At 46.2% G+C, this 20,602-nt stretch overlaps 1 protein-coding gene across 1 annotated transcript in view; it reads left to right on the forward strand.

Annotated features, from left to right (window-relative positions):
• LOC137430614 (uncharacterized) overlaps window positions 1–20,602 on the forward strand; it is a 130,716-nt gene that overhangs the window by 34,992 nt on the left and 75,122 nt on the right. The window contains exons 4-6 of the mRNA XM_078782715.1: window positions 2,697–2,796; window positions 7,474–7,541; window positions 12,935–13,005. Of these exons, the coding sequence (XP_078638841.1) occupies window positions 2,697–2,796; window positions 7,474–7,541; window positions 12,935–13,005 (239 nt within the window). The remainder of the gene's footprint in view (window positions 1–2,696; window positions 2,797–7,473; window positions 7,542–12,934; window positions 13,006–20,602) is intronic.

The raw sequence follows: 20,602 nt of genomic DNA on the forward strand, positions 1-20,602 counted from the left end.
TTCTTTTCTATAGTTTTGTATTTTCCACAAGCCATGGATTGTCCCTTATTTTCTATGGTTTGGTATTTTCCACAAGCCATGGAATGTCCCTTCTTTTCTATAGTTTTGTATTTTCCACAAGCTATGGAATATCCCTTCTTTTCTATAGTTTTGTATTTTCCACAAGCCATGGAATGTCCCTTCTTTTCTATAGTTTTGTATTTTCCACAAGCCATGGAATGTCCCTTCTTTTCTATAGTTTTGTATTTTCCACAAGCCATGGATTGTCCCTTATTTTCTATGGTTTGGTATTTTCCACAAGCCATGGATTGTCCCTTCTTTTCTATAGTTTTGTATTTTCCACAAGCTATGGAATGTCCCTTCTTTTCTATGGTTTGGTATTTTCCACAAGCCATGGAATGTCCCTTCTTTTCTATAGTTTTGTATTTTCCACAAGCTATGGAATGTCCCTTCTTTTCTATGGTTTGGTATTTTCCACAAGCCATGGATTGTCCCTTCTTTTCTATGGTTTGGTATTTTCCACAAGCTATGGAATGTCCCTTCTTTTCTATGGTTTGGTATTTTCCACAAGCTATGGAATGTCCCTTCTTTTCTATAGTTTGGTATTTTCCACAAGCGATGGAATATCCCTTCTTTTCTATAGTTTGGTATTTTACACAAGCTATGGAATGTCCCTTATTTTCTATAGTTTGGTATTTTCCACAAGCCATGGATTGTCCCTTCTTTTCTATAGTTTGGTATTTTCCACAAGCCATGGAATGTCCCTTATTTTCTATAGTTTTGTATTTTCCACAAGCCATGGATTGTCCCTTCTTTTCTATAGTTTTGTATTTTCCACAAGCTGTGGAATGTCCCTTGTTTTCTATAGTTTTGTATTTTCCACAAGCTGTGGAATGTCCCTTGTTTTCTATAGTTTTGTATTTTCCACAAGCTATGGAATGTCCCTTCTTTTCTATAGTTTTGTATTTTCCACAAGCTGTGGAATGTCCCTTCTTTTCTATAGTTTTGTATTTTCCACAAGCCATGGAATGTCCCTTCTTTTCTATAGTTTTGTATTTTCCACAAGCCATGGATTGTCCCTTCTTTTCTATGGTTTGGTATTTTCCACAAGCCATGGAATGTCCCTTCTTTTCTATAGTTTTGTATTTTCCACAAGCTATGGAATGTCCCTTCTTTTCTATAGTTTGGTATTTTCCACAAGCTATGGAATGTCCCTTCTTTTCTATAGTTTTGTATTTTCCACAAGGTATGGAATGTCCCTTCTTTTCCATCGTTTGGTAATTTCCACAAGGTATGGAATGTCCCTTCTTTTCTATAGTTTTGTATTTTCCACAAGCTATGGAATGTCACTTCTTTTCTATAGTTTGGTATTTTCCACAAGCTATGGAATGTCCCTTCTTTTCCATCGTTTGGTATTTTCCACAAGGTATGGAATGTCCCTTATTTTCTATAGTTTGCCACATGGCACATACCATATAACGGGGCCTTTTCTATGCCCCAGGCATTTTTCTCAAGAATGAGTACTGGTGTACTCGTAACAGGGGCAATGCATCAGCGGCACAGCTGCGCTTCCAAAAATAATGCAACCAGCAGCCACATGCTGCACACCAAACAAGTTTATTAACCATCTAGGACCAAGCAATACTTTTACCATGAATTGAATGGAATTCAACATCCACATCCCTTTTTAGAGGAATTAACATCTGATCCGATGTGCCATACACTGTTACAGAGTATTGGTTCTGCCGAAGCAATTTCTTGATCTGGGATCAAGCTGGGTGGTTTGCCAACCCTCTCCCAGCAGTAGTTAGGGTAATAATTTGGAATCTTTATATTTGTTAATACAAATTCAGGTGGGACTGCTGGCTTTACACACCTCTCCCTCCCAACCCCCCCGCCCCCCCCCCCCATCGTTTACATTCCCCAAGGGCAGCCTGCTATGAGCTGCAGAGCCCACCTGCTGGCACAACATCAGAATGGCAATTTTAGCTGGATTAAACTCCACAGAGGGCATACATTCATGATCAGACATTTCGGAGGTGAACATAACTCTAACTAAGCAAAATAATCTTGTCCCTCGGTCTATATACCTGGTTTTCCAAAGAGCTTTCACGTTCAAGTACAAATTTCGCTCGACTCAGTTTATCTTCTTGAGATCTGACAGCAAATTGGAAACATTCAACCCAACATAATAGGCCAATTCTATTTTGATTCTATAAAAATCTTGCCACATTTCTGTCTTTTTTTTTGTATACAAGATCGAGGCTCGTGTAAGAGCTAACATTAATCACATAAAAACAAACTGACACATAAAACATATGACAAAGGGAGCGGGAGACAAGATGGGGGAAGAGGGAAGCATACAAGTACGACATTTGAGAGCAGGGACATCGAGAGATCTGTGGGAGGGAGAGAGCTTGGGGTAGGAGGCATGGGAAAGGGGGGGCGGAGGTGGGAGAGGTATAAAACACATGGACACATGCAGGCAGATGTCTGTCTTTCTCTCTGGACTTTCAACATCTTTTTTCACTTTCAACACTTTCAACAACAAAAACTTTTTTGACATCCAACATTGTTATCTCCTCACATAAAAACCCACGTTTGTCACAAGCCTACACTTGACAGACTATATTATGATTGCTGGCTGCTAAATCTTTATTTTCTTTCACTTTCGGTATGTGTTTGTTTTTATGCAGAAGTCCAAAGGAATTTCACCTTATTTCAGGAACGAGATCCCTTCAATTTACTGCAATGCGTTTTGAAGGAACTTCATAAAGATTGCTTTCATGGAGACAAGTAAGGCCTTTGGGTGTGTGGGGGGAGGTGTGATGTAGTTGGCGTTTCAAAAAGGTTTGATTGCCTGTTTGGTCGGATTGAAGGGAGGGATGAAATTTGACTTATGATGTAGTCAGGTTCACTATGTTTTTTCGTTCAAAATTTTGGTAGATTAGCAAAACTATACATTTTTGGAATATTCAGAGCATGAGGAATCCAAAAATTAATGTTTACATTTGCGTAGACACCTTTGCGAAAATGACACTCAGGACAGTGATGAAGATCTGTAAAAGCATATTCCTGAACGGTATAGACCTCGTAGATCCTGGGTATAGGACTTATAGTTCAATCTGATACTACCTATAACTTCCTATAACAACCTATAACTTCAAAGGACTTGCAATATCATGTATTATGTAATACAGTTATATCACAAATATAAAGACAATGGTTTTCAATGACCTTTGTTTGTTGCTTTTCTATAATCCTGAGCACTATTTTGAGGCCTTTATTGGATTCCTTGACCCAGAAAACATAGGATTAGCATATTTAATTAAGTCTCTAGGTTGACTAGAAGCCGAGATCGCGCAAAATATGTATTTTATGGCGGCCATTTTCAAAATCCAAAATGGCGGCCATGCAGGTGTCTGTGCAAATGCCAACATTGATTTTCAGATTCTCCATGCTCTGAATATTCCAAAAATGTATAGTTTTGCTAATCTACCAAAATTTTGAACGAAATTATATTTGTTAACATAGTGAACCTGACCAATGGTGTTGGCTGCTTTACATGTTGGAGTGATCTTTTTTCTCTCTCTCTACAAGAGACAACACTTGATGTGCTATGTTGACGATGTGCTATTGTTGTTGTGTTGTTGTTGTCTACAAGAGAGAGGCTCATTGAGGGAGCTAGGTTAAATTGACAGTGGGGTAGTGGGGCAGTGGGGCAACAATTGGCCACTACGGACAATTAAATAGCAAACAGGAAAGGAAGAGAGAGAGAGAAGGGATGAGGGTGAACACTGAAATCAGCAATTAAGAAGGTCAATGGGGATAGGAAGGGTTAAAGGGAGTAATAAAGATCATGGGGCGGGATGGGGGATGGCATGAGGTGGTGTTACAGTGCCTCCATGAACCATTTTTACTGCAGGCTATACAGTCACGTGAAAAAGTAAGTACACCCCTTGTAAAGTTTTGACTTTTTCAAGATATTTCAACATACAGCTATTTGATCTTCATTTCAACAATATTGACAGATAAAGGTGATATAACATAATAAATATCATGAAACATTTACATTTTGTAGTCCATTGTATAATTTAAATAAACATAAATGCAAATTTCGCATGTGGAAAAAGTAAGTACACCCTTGGCTCTAATAGGTGGTATTGCCGCCTTTGGCAGAAACAACCTCAAGTAGGCATTTCTTATAACTGTCTACCAGTCTCTGACATCGACTGGGAGAAATTTTTGCCCACTCCTCCATGCAGAATTCTTTCAGCTGTGCGATATTTGAGGGGTTTCTTGCATGCACAGCTCGTTTCAAATCCCCCCACAACATCTTGATGGGATTTAGATCCGGGCTTTAACTTGGCCATTCCAGAACCCTCCATTTCTTTCTTTTCAGCCATTCCTTGGTGGATTTACTGGTATGTTTAGGGTCATTGTCATGTTTCAAGGTCTACCTTCGGTTGAGCTTCAACTTTCCGACAGATGGCCTCCCATTATCCTCAAGCACCCTCTGGTACAATGAAGAATTCATAGTGGATTCTATAATGGTCAGCTGCCCAGGCCCTGATTCAGCAAAGCTGCCCCAAACCATAATATTTCCACCACCATGCTTTACAGTTGGTCTCAGGTTCTTGTGGTCAAATGCTGTCTTTGGTTTTCGCCAAACATGTCTTCTGGTACTGTGGCCAAATAGCTCTACCTTTGACTCATCTGTCCAGAGCACATTGTTCCAGAAGTGCTGATCTTTGCCTCGGTGTTCATTGGCAAACTTTAGTCTTGCCCTGATGTTCTTTCTGGAGAGCAAAGGTTTCCTCCTGGCACACCTCCCATGTAGATCAAATTTGTGCAGCCTCTTTCTTATGGCAGACTCATGCACTTTGACATCAACAGTAGCAAGAGCTACCTGTCGGTCCCGTGATGACATTCTGGGGTTCTTCGAGACTTCTTTCAGCATCTTGCGGTCTGCTCTCGGGCTGAACTTGCTGAGGCGGCCTGGCCTGAACAGGTTGGCAGTTGTTTTGAATCTTCTCCACTTGTAGATGATCTTCTGGACAGTCGAATGATTGATTTCAAATTGTTTGGAGATCTTTTTAAATCCCTTCCCAGACTCGTAGGCATTTATAACCTTCTTTCTGAAGGCCTCAGAGAGCTCTTTTGATCTCTGCATGGTGACGCTGCACACTTCAACAACAAAGAGCAAACCAAACTAAATGTCTGAGGTTTAAATAAGACAGGTTCTTCCAAGATCCTCTCCAACGATGTTCTAATCATTTGCACCTGAGCTGGTGCACCTGATTCTAATTTTAGGTATTTGAAGTAGTGATAAATGTCGGGGTGTACTTACTTTTTCCACGTGCGAAATTTGCATTTATGTTTATTTAAATTATACAATGGACTACAAAATGTAAATGTTTCATGATATTTGTTATATTATATCACCTTTATCTATCAATATTGTTGAAACTAGGGCATGCCCGTACTATATATATATCTAAAATTATATCCCCCCCCTCTATTTACATGAAATGGTTTGGTCCATGAAATGTTTTGGTCCATTCGCAACGCCAAAGCGAACGGCGAACGCTTTACATGAAATGGTTTGGTCCATGAAATGGTTTGGTTCATTCGCAACGCCAAAGCGAACGGCGAACGGCTTGCGAGTACAGTGACAATCCCCCCCCCTCTATTTACATGAAATGGTTTTAATTAGTTTTAAAACATAGTTTAACGCCAACATATGGCATGCCCGTACCCGTACTATCCGTAATGGCGCACGCTCTCACAGGAGCTCCGGAAGGTCGCATATCGCAGGAAAGCGAAAGAATCGCAAATTAGTTTTAATTAGTTTTAAAACATAGTTTAACGCCAACATAGCGCCAACATAGTTTGCCGACGGGAAATAAATGAATACGCTCTCAAATGTGCCATCCGAGGCAGAGTCTGTTCGCCACGTTCGGCACACGTGATAGCTCGCTGCTCTCTGATTGGTTGAATCGTTTTTTGGACATAGCTCGGTAACTACTTCTGCGATTAATTTAAAACCTTGAAAAGGCACATCCTCGGGTCCCCAGCAATATACCTGGCAAGTTTCAAGTATATCGGACCGGTAGTTGTCGAGAAACAGCGGTCACAGACAAACATACATACAAACATACAAACATACAAACATACAAACATACACACAGAGATTGCTGGAATTATAGATAGATGAAGATCAAATAGCTGTATGTTGAAATATGTTGAAAAAGTCAAAACTTTACATGGGGTGTACTTACTTTTTCACATGACTGTATATATATATATATTTATATATTTATAATATTGCAATTTGGTGGGTCAGGTTCTACACGTGCCATGAGCAATGTCAAAATACTGTGGGGAAACACCGAGGCTGCGGCTATCTTAGGTGCAGAAGGGGAGTGAGATCTGAGGGTCCGAGCTTCATTCGGGATGTGGGAGCCAGAGTCAACAAGTATAAGATGTGCATGGAGTCCGTCCGTTACCCCATCTATTTATTTGTTTATCACCTCATCTTCATCGCCAATCATTCAGCACATCATTCTTTGCCAATCATCAATCTTTCCATTCCAGATTGGATGCATGATGCTGGAATATGTATTGTCGTATGTTAAGTCATTGGAGATAAGGATACTGTGGAATGTTGATACTGTGGTACTGTGGTAATATGATACTGTGGGGAATTTATGAATGCTGTAATTATTGTACATGCAGTATGTGCCATTTCCTTGTCCCATCTGCCTGTAAATACCTGCTTGGCCTGCTGTTGTAGATACTTGCCTTTTTTGTTATGGGCAATAAAGGCCATTTCTTTAGGAAACCCTGTCTTGACTTATTCTGTCCATTTTGTTGGAAACATAAGACTGCTGAGGTATTTAGCCAGCTTTTATTTGTTATCTAAGTTTGATCTCAGGTGCAGTGTTGGTTTCGCACGACTGACTGATTAGGTACTGTCAGTAACTGCTATGTCAGTCCCTATTTGCCTCACTTAACTCACCAGTACGGTAAACCGATGTTGGGTGGGAGGATCCGGTCAGAGTTGATCGTGGCATGTGGTGTCCGGGGCCTCATAGACACGCCGTCTGGGGGTAACCTGATGTAGGTTTCAGATTTTATGCTGCAGTTTGATTTCATGAAACATATTTGCTGAAAAAAAGACAAATTTGATAGAAATTAATGCCAGACAGAAAATGTTACCAATTTTGATAATCTGCTGTACCACATCTATAATTTTGAATATTTGGTCTAATGCCAGTAAGTACTAAATGCAGTAAATATGGTAAGCTGCCTTTTGCTTTTACTTCCATGCTGCATGAGCTTATTTTAGATTAAAAAGTTTGTGTATAAACATCTATTTTCCTTGATAGCTAATATCTTGATGCAGTTATCTCTTCACAACTATTCAATGCTTCATACTGATTTGATGTTATTTTGTCACATATCCTTCAGGAATCATGAACACAGTGTGAAATCAACGCTGATAAGCCAGACATTTGGTGGAAACCTGAACTCACAATGTAAGTTTATTGGGGATTTCCATCGTTGGTGTTTTTCTTTTCCACTAATGGTCTCACTGCCAATGAGGTTAAGTGATCCCCACACAGTCTTATTGTCATTGCCACTAGATGCTCACCAGCATGGCTCTCTGCCTGGGCTGGACACCAACTGGTATTGAGACCATAAAGATGATGGCTATTAAGTTGCTGACTGGATAAAGGCTGTTTAGAAAGAAATTCCATTTACATTCTTGGAAGTGTTAGAGGAGCTGTGATATTGAAGATCCTTCCGAGATATTTTGCTCCAAAAAGAGCTCATCAGCCTTCAGTCTAGTTTTAATTTTCCAAGGGAATTTCCAGTTCACTTCTAGCATCCAGTTTCTCGCTTTGTCAGCCTTTTCTCTTGCCTCTGAATGACCTCTTTCCAAAATTTCCCAACACAGCTGCCGAACAGTTTATTGCAATCACTTCTGTGTGTCTGCCCGGACCGCAACTTTTTTTTAACGATTTGAGCTTTTGTCATGAAATTTTCAACAAAACTTTATGATGAGAATATGGAGAAGACAAATTAATAATTTTGTCAAAAGGACTCCCTCACTCTCTTCAATCCCACTCCACCCTCCAGGTCTTTAAAACAGCTGTTCACCACCATCTTATCTTCCCCCATCCAAAACGTTGATCTTTTATACCCCCGCTAATTTCACCCCAATTCCACTTTTTTGAAATACCAACTTCTGTCCTGGAAATCCTTGGTGTCCTTGTGTTTTATACTTCTCCCTCCCCCCCCCCCCCCCCATTCCCACGCTTCCTCCCCCCAAGCCCTCTCCCTTCCACACATCTCCCTGCTCTCAAATGTTGTGTTTGTGTGCTTCCCCTTCTCTCCCCATATTGTTTTCCGCTCCCTCTTTTTATATATTTTGTTTGTCTGGTTGATTTGTTTGTGAAGTAAATGTTAGCTCTTTCACGAGCCTCGATTCAGTATACAAAAAAAAAAAAAAAAACAGGCCTAAAGGTCAAAAGTAAGCATCACCTAAAATCATAAATTTTCCTGCCTTCCCTGGCTTAGCGGTTAGGGTGCCGGCTTGGGATCTTAGGATCCTGGGTTTGAATCCCGGTCGATCGCTGAATTACCGCCAGGGGGGTTGACTCAGCCTGTCATCCTTCCGAGGTCGGCAAATTGAGTACCAGCTTGCTGGGATGAATGACCACGGTGTGTACCCCGGTGTGTACCCCGGTGTGTACCCCGGTGTGTACCCCGGTATATATATATATATATATATATATATATATATATATATATATATATATATATATATAATATTGCAAGTTGGTGGGTCAGGTCGATTGATCAATTTCGAATACCCTGCCCCTTAAATATTTACCCATATTGAGTTGTTCAAAACAGTATCGATTCTTAAAACAGGGGCAATACCCCTGACACTCACCTGGTAGAATAAACAGTATACTGCACTGACTAAAGGTATTTTAAACCAATTTCAATGCTTGCTCGAAGACAGGGCGGCATGTAGAACTAGAACGGGCACTCGGTAGAGCGCATACCTTCGCCGCAGCTACTGTTCTGTACTTGGTAAAAATACGATTTTGACCTTTTCGTGACCTTGACCTTGACCTTTGACCCGATTGCTCCCAAAATCTAATCAAATGTGTCCCGTATAATAACCAATCATCCCACCAAATTTCATGCAATTCGGTTGAATACTTTTTGAGTTATGCGAATAACATACACACAGACATACAAATAAATACACAGCGATCAAAACATAACCTTCCGCTTTTGCGAAGGTAATCATACTAACATAATCATGACACTTTAAACAATCAAATAAAAAAATACCTATTTTGGGGGGCAACCATACTCCTCCCCTCCCACCATGTGTGCCTCCTCAGACCCCAATTTTTCCAATGCCTTCAACAAACAGTGGTACGTCATGGATGATGAAGGTTGTGGTGAAGTTTCATCAAAATTGTGTGTGTAGGTTCTGAGAAAAATGCAAATACCTATTTTGGGGGGCAAGCCCCCCATAGACCACCTTAGACCCCGATTTTTTAAATGCCAGGAACAAACTTTGGGAGAACATGGGTGATTAAGGCTGTGGTGAAGTTTCATCAGAATTGCATATGTAGTTTCTGAGAAGAAAGCAAATACCTACCTGGATCAATAAATACCTGGATCCACTTTGACCCCCGGTAGACCCCCTTAGACCCTGATGCCGTGAACAAACTTTAGTCACAACACAACAAATATAATTTGTGCCAAATTTGGTCGCAAGCCCATCAGCGGTTTGAGATGAAGTTTCAAGTGTTTACAGATGGACTGACGGACTGACAGATGGACAGACTGACGGATGGACGGACTGACGGATGGACGGACTGACGGATGGACGGACTGACTGACTGATGGATGGACGGACTGACGGATGGACGGACTGACGGACTGACGGATGGACGGACTGACGGATGGACGGACTGACGGATGGACGGACTGACGGATGGACGGACTGACTGACTGATGGATGGACGGACTGACGGACTGACGGATGGACGGACTGACGGACTGACGGACTGATGGAGTGACGGACGGACTGACTGACGACGCACCATCGCATAAGCTCCCCTGAACTTCGTTCCAGGTGAGCTAAACACGTTTTAGAACATTGTGAGACTATTTCACTAGGCAATTCATTCCACATGTTTACCACACAATTTGAAAATATATACTTGCATATGTCGACATTAAAATGTTTAACAAATAAATCCATGGTATGACCACAAGTTTACCGGAAAAGTGAAGAATTGTGAAAAAATTCCAATCGGAAAAACTATTTTATATTTTACATACCATTAGCAAATCTCGCAATAGTCGTTCTTCTGAAGACTATATTTAAAGTAAAATGATACGATTTAATATTTGTATGGAACATTTTCAACACCAGGTAAGCAACGAGGGAATAGTCGTTGAAACCGTTGAAAACGTTGAAATCAGTTAAATATGTCTTTTAAACAATGTTTTCCAAACCAAACAATGTGTACATAAAAAAAAACAACCACCGTTTAGGTGGGAATGGCCGCGATACCCGACCAGGCCCGAGCTCAATTATTGAGGAGAATGGAGGAAATGAGTGAGCAAATGAATAATAAAATGGATGCGGTGAGGATAAGGGAGAACGCTATCGAATCCAAACCAAACAATGTGTACATGTGCAACAAAATATTTTTTTCTGTATTTCCGGCCACCGCAAGCTTTTGTTTTTATTTATTTATTTATTTTTCATGGTCTAATGCTCATAATGGAGCTCATTTTATACGTGGTCTAAGGCTGATTTTCTCTTGTTTACAAATATATGAAGAGCAACTTCCTGAGCAATTAGCAGCTCGTTATATTACACCTTATCTTCGGTCTGAGTCACCGCTGATTGGTCAGGAAGTGTGAGGGAGGTTTTTTGTCCCCCGTCGCACCGCGGAGCGAAAGGGGGACTATGGTTTTCCCCTCCGTCCGTGCGTCCGTCCATGCGTGCGTCCGTTCGTCCGTGCGTGCGTGCGGGCGTACGTGCGTGCGTACGTGCATAAGCGAAGGACCGAATTCTAATTCGGTGTGTGGGTGCAACCCACGTGAAAATCCAAGATGGCCGCCGCCATGTATGTCTGACGCCATGTATGTCTGAAACTTGTGGGCGGAATATCTTGAAAAATAAGCGAAGTACGAACTTCTAATCAGGTGTGTGGGTGTATCTAGGCATAAGGAAGAACGCTATTGAAAATTGGGTCACCACCTCAAAATCCAAAATGGCCGCCACCATATATATGTCTGAACATTGTGAGCGGAATATCTTGAAAAATAAACGAACTACTAACTTCTAATCTGGTGTGTGGGTGTATCTAGGCATAAGGAAGAAAGCTATTGAAAATTGGGTCGCCACGTCAAAATCCAAGATGGCCGCCTTGCGTCTTCCACTTTGTCAACTCACATCACTTCACCGACGGGGGACCAAGGCGTAACGCTTGTTGTGGTTAATTATTGTGTATCAGAAAGCCAGACAACTGGGTTGACTATGTGCTGGATTGACTAGGTTTGGGTTGACTGACACCACAAAATAGAATATTGGCGAAAAACTCAGAAAACAAGAAAGTAGGATAGTCGATGATTCAAAATATCATTTGTTTGTAATTACCAGGCTAGAACTAGAATGGCACTCAGTAGAGAGCACACCTTCGCCAGGTGAACAGTTTACGTTTTGTATCCCAGAGCAGAGCAGAAAATCACAATACAGAATCACATTTAATCAAAATCATCCGTCCACAACTTTTTGAGATATCCTGCTGTATGCATATCATTTTTGGACCTATCACTCAATGGTGAAGAATCACTTAACAAGTTCTACCAGCCGGATCTGGATCTTCACCAAAATTGAATCGATTCTTCCTTGTCACACACAAAACCTGTCCACCAAGTTTCATCCATATCCGTCCATAACCTTTTGAGATACCCTGCTATATGTTGGTTTTAACCCCATCACTCAAGGTGAAGAATCACATAAAAATTAAATAATTGTCATATCCAAATGCATGTTCAGATTTTCACAAAAATCGAATCGAATAGTCCTTGTCGTACACCCAACCTGTGCACCAAGTTTCGTCCAAATCCGTCCACAACTTTTTGAGATATCCTGCTATGTACCGTTTATGGCCCCACCTCCCAATGGTGAAGAATCCCTTTTAAAATTATAGTAGCCGGATTGGAATCCGCATCTCCACCAAAATCGAATCATTTCGTCGATGTCACATACGCTACATCTCTGCCAAATTTGGTTCGAATCCATCCACAACTTTTTGAGATATCTTGTTCACAAACAGACAGACAGACAATAAGAAAGTGTGACAGACAGACATGGGTGAAAACATAACCTCCGTCTACCTTTGGTTGCGGAGGTAAAAACATTTTTACAGGTAGAAAAATGAAATAAAACAAATTTCAACTTTTCAGTGATTTTTGGTTTCAACTTCAGATTTCAACTTTGAGTTTGTCTTCTCCAAAGACTTTCAATAGTCATTTTCAAGACTGGAATTCCTGCCAGAGTTGTTTGAAACTTTGGCAAACCATCAACTTTCATTGCTTGTAACTTGCACATTGCCAAAGCTAAATATCAGACGGAATGAAGTCCTGTGATTGAGTGTAAATATCTGGAAACGAGCATATAAAAGAAATCCTTATTGAGCGAAATGGCAGTGAAGAGTCTGTATTTATATGACCGAGCCCTCATGTGACGTGCATTATAAAATGGTTGTGTACTTTACATATATGTTATTGTCCAACTGTTTCAGTAAAATTCCTGCATTGTTCTTTGCTCGAGTTTTGTTTCATCCTTGGAATTTTTTTTTTCTTGCCAATTTTACAGTGAAATGCAAGTTTTGTTCAAAGGTGTCGCATCTCCATGAATATGTCGAACATATCGTGTTGGACATAAAGGTATGTAAAAACTTCATGAAAAATCACATCTGCAACCCCAAAGACCGTTTAAAAAATTACTTTACATGTATCAACATGTACTGTATTTTTTTTTACATACATATCTATCTTCTATCTTCTAACTAAATATATAAAAGAAAGTTTTTGTTTGTTTGTTTGTTTGTCTGCGCAAGCTAATCTCCTGAACGGTGAAATATAGGAGGAAACCTCAAATACAAAAAATGTCGGGACGCCCCGGGAAGGTTATAGGCTCGGTGGCGAGGCCGGTCGAGGCCGCTTCGGCCGGGCTGGGCCCATTTCGCAATTAAAAGCTGAGCTAAATTATAGTAGTCAATCTTCTACGGCCGCGGGTAAAAGCTGAATTATAGTAGTAAATGCATTCAAAAAGAACCCGGGGAACGCCGGGTGCTTTTGGCTGGTCTTGCATAAATCTCCTCTGACTTCACGTGACAGACCTGTGACAAGGAGCTATCTTTTGATCTCACATGCTCAAATACGCCAGAAATTCTGACCCCAACTCACTCTATGAAGTACACATTGGAATTTCGTTTTGACGATTTAACAAGGACAATAAGACATAAAATGTCATGGCCCCCGTGGTTTTAATAATTTTGCTTTACAGAGCTAAACGGCCGCCAGTCGGCCATTTTTGGTTGGATTCCAAAACAAAACATTTTGCATATGTAAGCCGGAAGCCCTCATTCCTAATCTGTGTGGCAAGCTTGAATAAGATCAATAAATGCATGTCCGAGAAATGGTTGAGGACGTATTTAACATCGGGGTTTTTTTGCATCTAAAATGGCCGTCAGTCGACCATCTTTGATCGCATCGCGAAACAAAATGATGTGCATATGTATACAATCATGTGTTGTCTTTGTGTCAAGTACGAACAAAATTCGTCCATACATGTCCGAGATATGGTTGAGGAAGTGTTCCACATCAGGTTTTTTGCATCTAAAATGGCCGCCAGTCGGCCATCGTTGATCGCATCGCGAAACAAAATGATGTGCTTATGTATACAATCATGTGTTGTCTTTGTGTCAAGTATGAGCAAAATCGGTCCAAACATGTACGATATATGGTTGTGGATACACGCATGCACAGACAGACGGACGGACGAACGAGACCAAATCCATAAGCCCCGTTTCTGACTCTGTCCATCATCGTGAATGCATCGTATATGCAGTGACGTGCAATCTGTCGAGGCACTACCACCCTGCACATGTGGGTAAAGGGTGGGGCTGTGCCTCCTCACCGAACCCAAATGACAAAAAGATCCATTTTTTTTCAAATTTGGTCAAAAGGTAATATATTGAGAGCTGCAATGTTCTGGAATTGAATAACAGGAAAAAGACACACACATTGATTTGTAACTCAACACATGTTTATTGCGTTTCCATCACTGAAAGCGGCCATTCATTTTTCTTCAGTATCTTGAGTCAGATTACCCATATTTTAGTTCAATTTCTGCTGTCGAGTTTCTCTGCAGAGTTGTTCGATGTTTGGACAGAATGGTGTCGTTTTCATTTTCAAGCAAGACTCTGAACTCGCCTTGTTCAATTAGTTTCTCAGTGTGATTTGTTATGAAATTCAGACTTGAAAACACCTGCTCGCATAGGAAAGTATATCCGAAGGTGCACAGAATGCCAAGTGCATATCTCTCCATGTTACTGTAGGTATCCGGTAAAGAATTCCAAACTTCAAACACAATTGGCTTGTTTTTTTTGAAATCATCTAATTCAGTACATCTGTGTTGAAGTGGCAGGGTAGATCTGTACCAGGTTAGATCTGTACCAGGAAAGACCTGTACAAGGGTAGACCTGTACCTGGTTAGATCTGTACCAGGATAGACCTGTACAAGGGCAGACCTGTACAAGGGTAGACCTGTACCTGGTTAGATCTGTACCAGGAAAGACCTGTACAAGGGTAGACCTGTACCTGGTTAGATCTGTACCAGGAAAGACCTGTGCCAGGGTAGATCTGTACCAGGGTAGATCTGTACCAGGATAGACCTGTACAAGGGTAGACCTGTGCCAGGGTAGATCTGTACCAGGATAGACCTGTACAAGGGTAGACCTGTGCCAGGGTAGATCTGTAGCAGAATAGACCTGTACAAGGGTAGAGCTGTACCAGGGTAGATCTGTACCAGGTTAGATCTGTACCAGGGTAGATCTGTACCAGGTTAGATCTGTACCAGGGTAGATCTGTACCAGGGTAGATCTGTACCACAATAGACCTGTACAAGGGTAGACCTGTGCCAGAGTAGACCTGTGCCAATGTAGATCTGTGCCAGGGTAGACCTGTGCCAGGGTAGACCTGTGCCAGGGTAGATCTGTGCCAGGGTAGATTTGTGCCAGGGTAGATCTGTACCAGAATAGACCTGTACAAGGGTAGACCTGTGCCAGGGTAAATCTGTGCCAGGGCAAACCTGTACAAGGGTAGACCTGTGCCAGGGTAGATCTGTACCAGGGTAGATCTGTGCCAGGGTAGATCTGTACCAGAATATATCTGTACAAGGGCAGACCTGTGCCAGGGTAGATCTGTGCCAGGGTAGATCTGTGCCAGGGTAGACCTGTGCCAGTGTAGATCTGTGCCAGGGTAGTTCTGTACCAGGGTAGATCTGTACCAGGGTAGATCTGTACCAGGGTAGATCTGTACCAGGGTAGATCTGTGCCAGGGTAGTTCTGTACCAGGGTAGATCTGTACCAGGGTAGATCTGTACCAGGGTAGATCTGTACCAGGGTAGACCTGTGCCAGGGTAGATCTGTACCAGGGTAGATCTGTGCCAGGGTAGATCTGTACCAGAATAGATCTGTACAAGGGCAGACCTGTGCCAGGGTAGATCTGTGCCAGGGTAGATCTGTGCCAGGGTAGACCTGTGCCAGTGTAGATCTGTGCCAGGGTAGTTCTGTACCAGGGTAGATCTGTACCAGGGTAGATCTGTACCAGGGTAGATCTGTGCCTTTCTAGACTTTCGAGTTTGGTCACTAAGCCTCTGAATTTAGAACTCCACATGTCCTTGTCCTTCCTGCAAATCAGCCAGTTCCAGTTCTAGTTCTGCTCGGTCTACTCCTGTCAATCCTGAAAAGTTGAGGGCAGATATGTTTACTTCAAGGGAGTATCAGACGGTCAAAACATGGATACAGTATCAGTATCCATCAATACAGTTCAGATATCCAACAACAACTTACACACACACACACACACACACACACACACACACACACACACACACACACACACACACACACAGACACACACACACACACACACATACACACACACACGTAATTAATTGTACAGTATCGGTTGTTCCTAAACTTAAATAATTTAAAGGATTGTTGTAAATGATGTTAATCTTACAACATCCCATATTCAACTTTATTTAAATTTTAAACCTCAAACATAGTTCCTCCACCAAAAGCAAGAACGTTAACCCGTAAGCAATTGACTGGTTTCCCGACTGCATGGATCATCAGCTGGGCACCGTGCTTCCTCGAGGTTTCGATCCTTTCAGCCCAGGACCTCTCCAAACGGCGGATCCACAACCTCGATCATGGATCCACATCAATTGATGGTAAATCAGTGGATCCACAACCTCAGTTGCGTCCAGGCAGTCAGTCAACCCATCAATGCAACATCACTTATTCCAGCTTTACTCGCAATAGGATTTAATGTGTTATCATATATTTATAACTTTCCTTACACACTCTATAACATGACAATGAAGGAGCTGCGCTCCAACGCGAGTCGAAAGAATTGACGCGACCAAAGACGGAATTCGTCCGAGTTGCTTTATTGAAACCAAACAGCTCAGGTATTCTGACAAGCCCGTTTTTCGGGCAACAATATATATACACATTTATGTCGGGAAGTTTGCCCGGCAAAAGCTATACCGGGCATGCCCGGGTGTCAAGGGCGAGCCTTGGAAAGGCGAGTCTGGACCTGCCCGGGCGTGTTTGGCTGCGGCCTGGCAAGTCGAGGCTGGGCGTGCCCGGGCGCTCTGGGCGAGCACTGGAAAGGCGATAGCGGGCATGCCCGGACGCTCTGGGCGAGCCCTGGAAAGGCGATAGCGGGCATGCCCGGACGCTCTGGGCGTGCCCTGGAAAGGCGATAGCGGGCATGCCCGGACGCTCTGGGCGAGCCCTGGAAAGGCGATAGCGGGCATGCCCGGACGCTCTGGGCGTGCCCTGGAAAGGCGATAGCGGGCATGCCCGGACGCTCTGGGCGTGCCCTGGAAAGGCGATAGCGGGCATGCCCGGACGCTCTGGGCGAGCCCTGGAAAGGCGATAGCGGGCATGCCCGGACGCTCTGGGCGTGCCCTGGAAAGGCGATAGCGGGCATGCCCGGACGCTCTGGGCGAGCCCTGGAAAGGCGAGAGCGGGCATGCCCGGGAAAGACGAGACCGGGCGTGCCCGGGAGGTTCGGGCGTGCCCGGGAACAGTGAGTCCGGGCATGCCCGGGAGAGGCGCGTCTGGCCGTGTTCTGGCCGGTGCAAGGCGAATATGTACATCCAGCGGTAACCGCTACACACGCCCCTCCAGAATCGACCTGCACCGGCAGGGTCAATTTAAGGGGGGTCCGGATGACCCGGCCGAAGCGACCCCTGGAGGGTCGTGGGGAGGGGTCTGACGTGGTGGTGGGTGGTCGAGCGGGGGGAACTGTGGACGGGGGGCGGCCTCGCCGCGGAGGAAGGGCCAACCGTGGTGGTCGGTCGACGTCCATGTGCGCCGGTTTGAGGCGGTCCACAGAAATCCGGTCCGGCCGGCCGCCGAAGTCGACGATGAAAGACTTGTCGCCCCGTCGCAGGACCCGGAAGGGCCCGTCGTACGGCGGCCGGAGTGGCCCCCGGTGCGCGTCATGACGCACAAAGACGTACTCCGCTGTGCGAAGCGCCGGGGGGACGTAGGACTGGGGGCCACCGTGGCGAGACGTCGGCACGGGGGCAAATCGTCGGGCGGCCTCCTGGAGGTCCGTGCGTTGGCGAGCGGCGGACCAGGGACTGGTAGCGTCAGGCACGAATTCGCCCGGGACGCGGAGTGGCTGGCCGTAGACGAGCTCGGCGGCGGACGCCTGGAGGTCTTCCTTGGGGGCCGTGCGAAGGCCCAAAAGGACCCACGGCAGCCGGTCGGCCCAACCGTCGTCCTGAAGGCCGGCCATGAGTGCGGCCTTCATGGAGCGGTGAAACCGCTCGCACAACCCATTGGCTTGGGGGTGGTAGGCCGTGGTGCGGTGCAGCGTGACCCCCAACGAACGGGCGACCGCGCCCCAAAGCTCAGACGTGAACTGTGGGCCGCGGTCGGACGAGATGTCCGCTGGTGCGCCGAAGCGTGCGACCCAGGTGGCGATGAACGCCTGCGCCACGTCGGCGGTGGTGGTGGAGGTGAGGGGCACGGCCTCCGGCCACCTGGTGGTCCTGTCCACCATGGTGAGCTGGTGGGTGAACCCCCGCGAGGGGGGCAGGGGACCCACCAGGTCCACGTGGACGTGGTCGAAACGCCGTTCAGGCACGGCGAAAGGTGCCAACGGGGCCTGGGTGTGGCGGTGGACCTTGGCTCGCTGGCAGGCCGTGCAGGCATTGGCCCAGTCGCGGATGTTTCGTCGAAGGCCGTGCCAGACGAAACGCGCCGACACCAGCTTCTGAGAAGCTTTCCGGCCCGGGTGAGAAAGGCCGTGGATGGAGGCGAAGATGCGGCGCTGCCAGGAAACGGGCACGATGGGGCGAGGCTGGCCCTGGGAGACGTCGCAGAGCAGGACGGTGCCCGCGAAGGGGATGTTGGCCAGGCGGAGGCCCGTGTCCGCCACGCGGAGTGCCTGCACCGAGGCGTCGGTGGTCTGGTCGGCCGCCATGAGCGTGAAGTCCACGCCGAGGTGGACCGCGTTCGCGCTGGCCCGCGAAAGGCAGTCGGCCACGGCGTTGTCTTTGCCGGCGAGGTGCTGGATGTCCGTGGTGAACTCCGACACGGCGGAGAGGTGGCGCTGCTGGCGGGCCGACCACGGCTCCGTGACCTTAGCCATTGCGTAGACCAACGGCTTGTGGTCGACGAAAGCCGTGAACGGGCGGCCCTCCAGGAGGTGTCGGAAATGGCGAACGGCCAGGAATAGCCCGAGCAGCTCGCGGTCGAACGTGCTGTAGTTTAACTCGTTCGGCCGGAGTTGCCGGCTGAAAAAAGTGAGTGGCTGCCAAACCCCGTCCACCCATTGCTCATGGACGGCGCCCACCGCGTAGTTTGAGGCGTCCGTAGTGAGGGCGATGGGCGCGTTGAGCACCGGGTGAGCCAGCAGCGTTGCGTCGGCGAGGGCCCGTTTGGCACTGGCGAAGGCCGCGTCCATGGCCGCGGACCAAACAATGTCATGCTTGGCCGGCTTGCCCCGGAGGGCCTCGTAAAGGGGTCGCATGAGCTGAGCAGCGCGGGGCACGAATCGGTGATAAAAATTCACCATGCCAAGGAACTCTTGGAGGGCCTTGATGGAACGGGGACGCGGGAACGTGGTGATGGCCTCGACCTTGGTCGGCAGCGGCACGGCCCCGGTCTTGGTGATGCGGTGGCCCAAAAAGTCAACGGTCGTCGCGCCGAAGTGGCATTTGACCGGGTTGACAATTAAGCCGTGCTCGCTGAGGCGACCGAACAGTGTTCGGAGGTGGAGGAGGTGCTCGGCGCGGGACGTGCTGGCGACGAGGATGTCGTCCAGATAGACGAAAAGAAACGGCAGGTCGCGCAGCACGCCGTCCATCAAGCGCTGGAACGCCTGGGCCGCGTTCTTGAGGCCAAACGGCATCCGCAAAAATTCGAACAGGCCGAACGGCGTGATGACGGCCTTCTTCGGGACGTCGGCCGCCCGGACAGGTACCTGGTGGTAGCCCCGTATCAGGTCAATTTTCGAAAAGATGACCCGTCCCGCCAAACGGGCGGAAAAGTCCTGAATATGCGGGATCGGGTACCTGTCGGGGGTGGTAGCGTCATTGAGACGGCGGTAGTCGCCACACGGGCGCCATCCACCCCCCAGCTTTGGCACGATGTGCAGTGGCGAGGCCCACGCGCTATCGGAGCGCCGCACGATGCCGAGGTGCTCCAACGCGTCGAATTCGGCCTTTGCCACGGCGAGCTTGGCTGGGTCGAGGCGGCGGGCCCTGGCGTAGACCGGCGGGCCCGTAGTGGGTATGTGGTGCTCGATCCCGTGCCGCACCGCGACGGCCGAAAACGTCGGCCGCGTGAGGGCCGGGAATTCCACGAGCAGGCGAGCGAACTCATTCGTTGCCGGGAGGGCGCACGCCAGTTCGGTCGGCGCGGAGCTGCTCATTGTGCACGCCAGGGAGCTGAAGGTCTCGGCGTGGACAAGGCGACGTCGTTTGACGTCGACCAGCAGCCCGTGCGCGCAGAGGAAGTCGGCGCCCAGCAAAGCCACGGGGACGCTGGCGGTAACGAAAGTCCATTCAAAGCGCTGGCTGCCGAAGCAGAGGGTGACGACGCGTGGGCCGAAAGTGCGTATGGCCGAGCCATTAGCAGCGACCAAAGAGGGGCCGCAAACTGCGTCCAGCCTGTCCTGCTCGGAGGCAGGTATGACGCTCAGTTGGGCGCCGGTGTCGCACAGGAAA

The sequence above is a fragment of the Myxine glutinosa genome, chromosome 7 (genome assembly GCF_964187855.1).
Source record: "Myxine glutinosa chromosome 7, kmMyxGlut1.1, whole genome shotgun sequence".
Classification (NCBI taxonomy): domain Eukaryota; kingdom Metazoa; phylum Chordata; class Myxini; order Myxiniformes; family Myxinidae; genus Myxine; species Myxine glutinosa.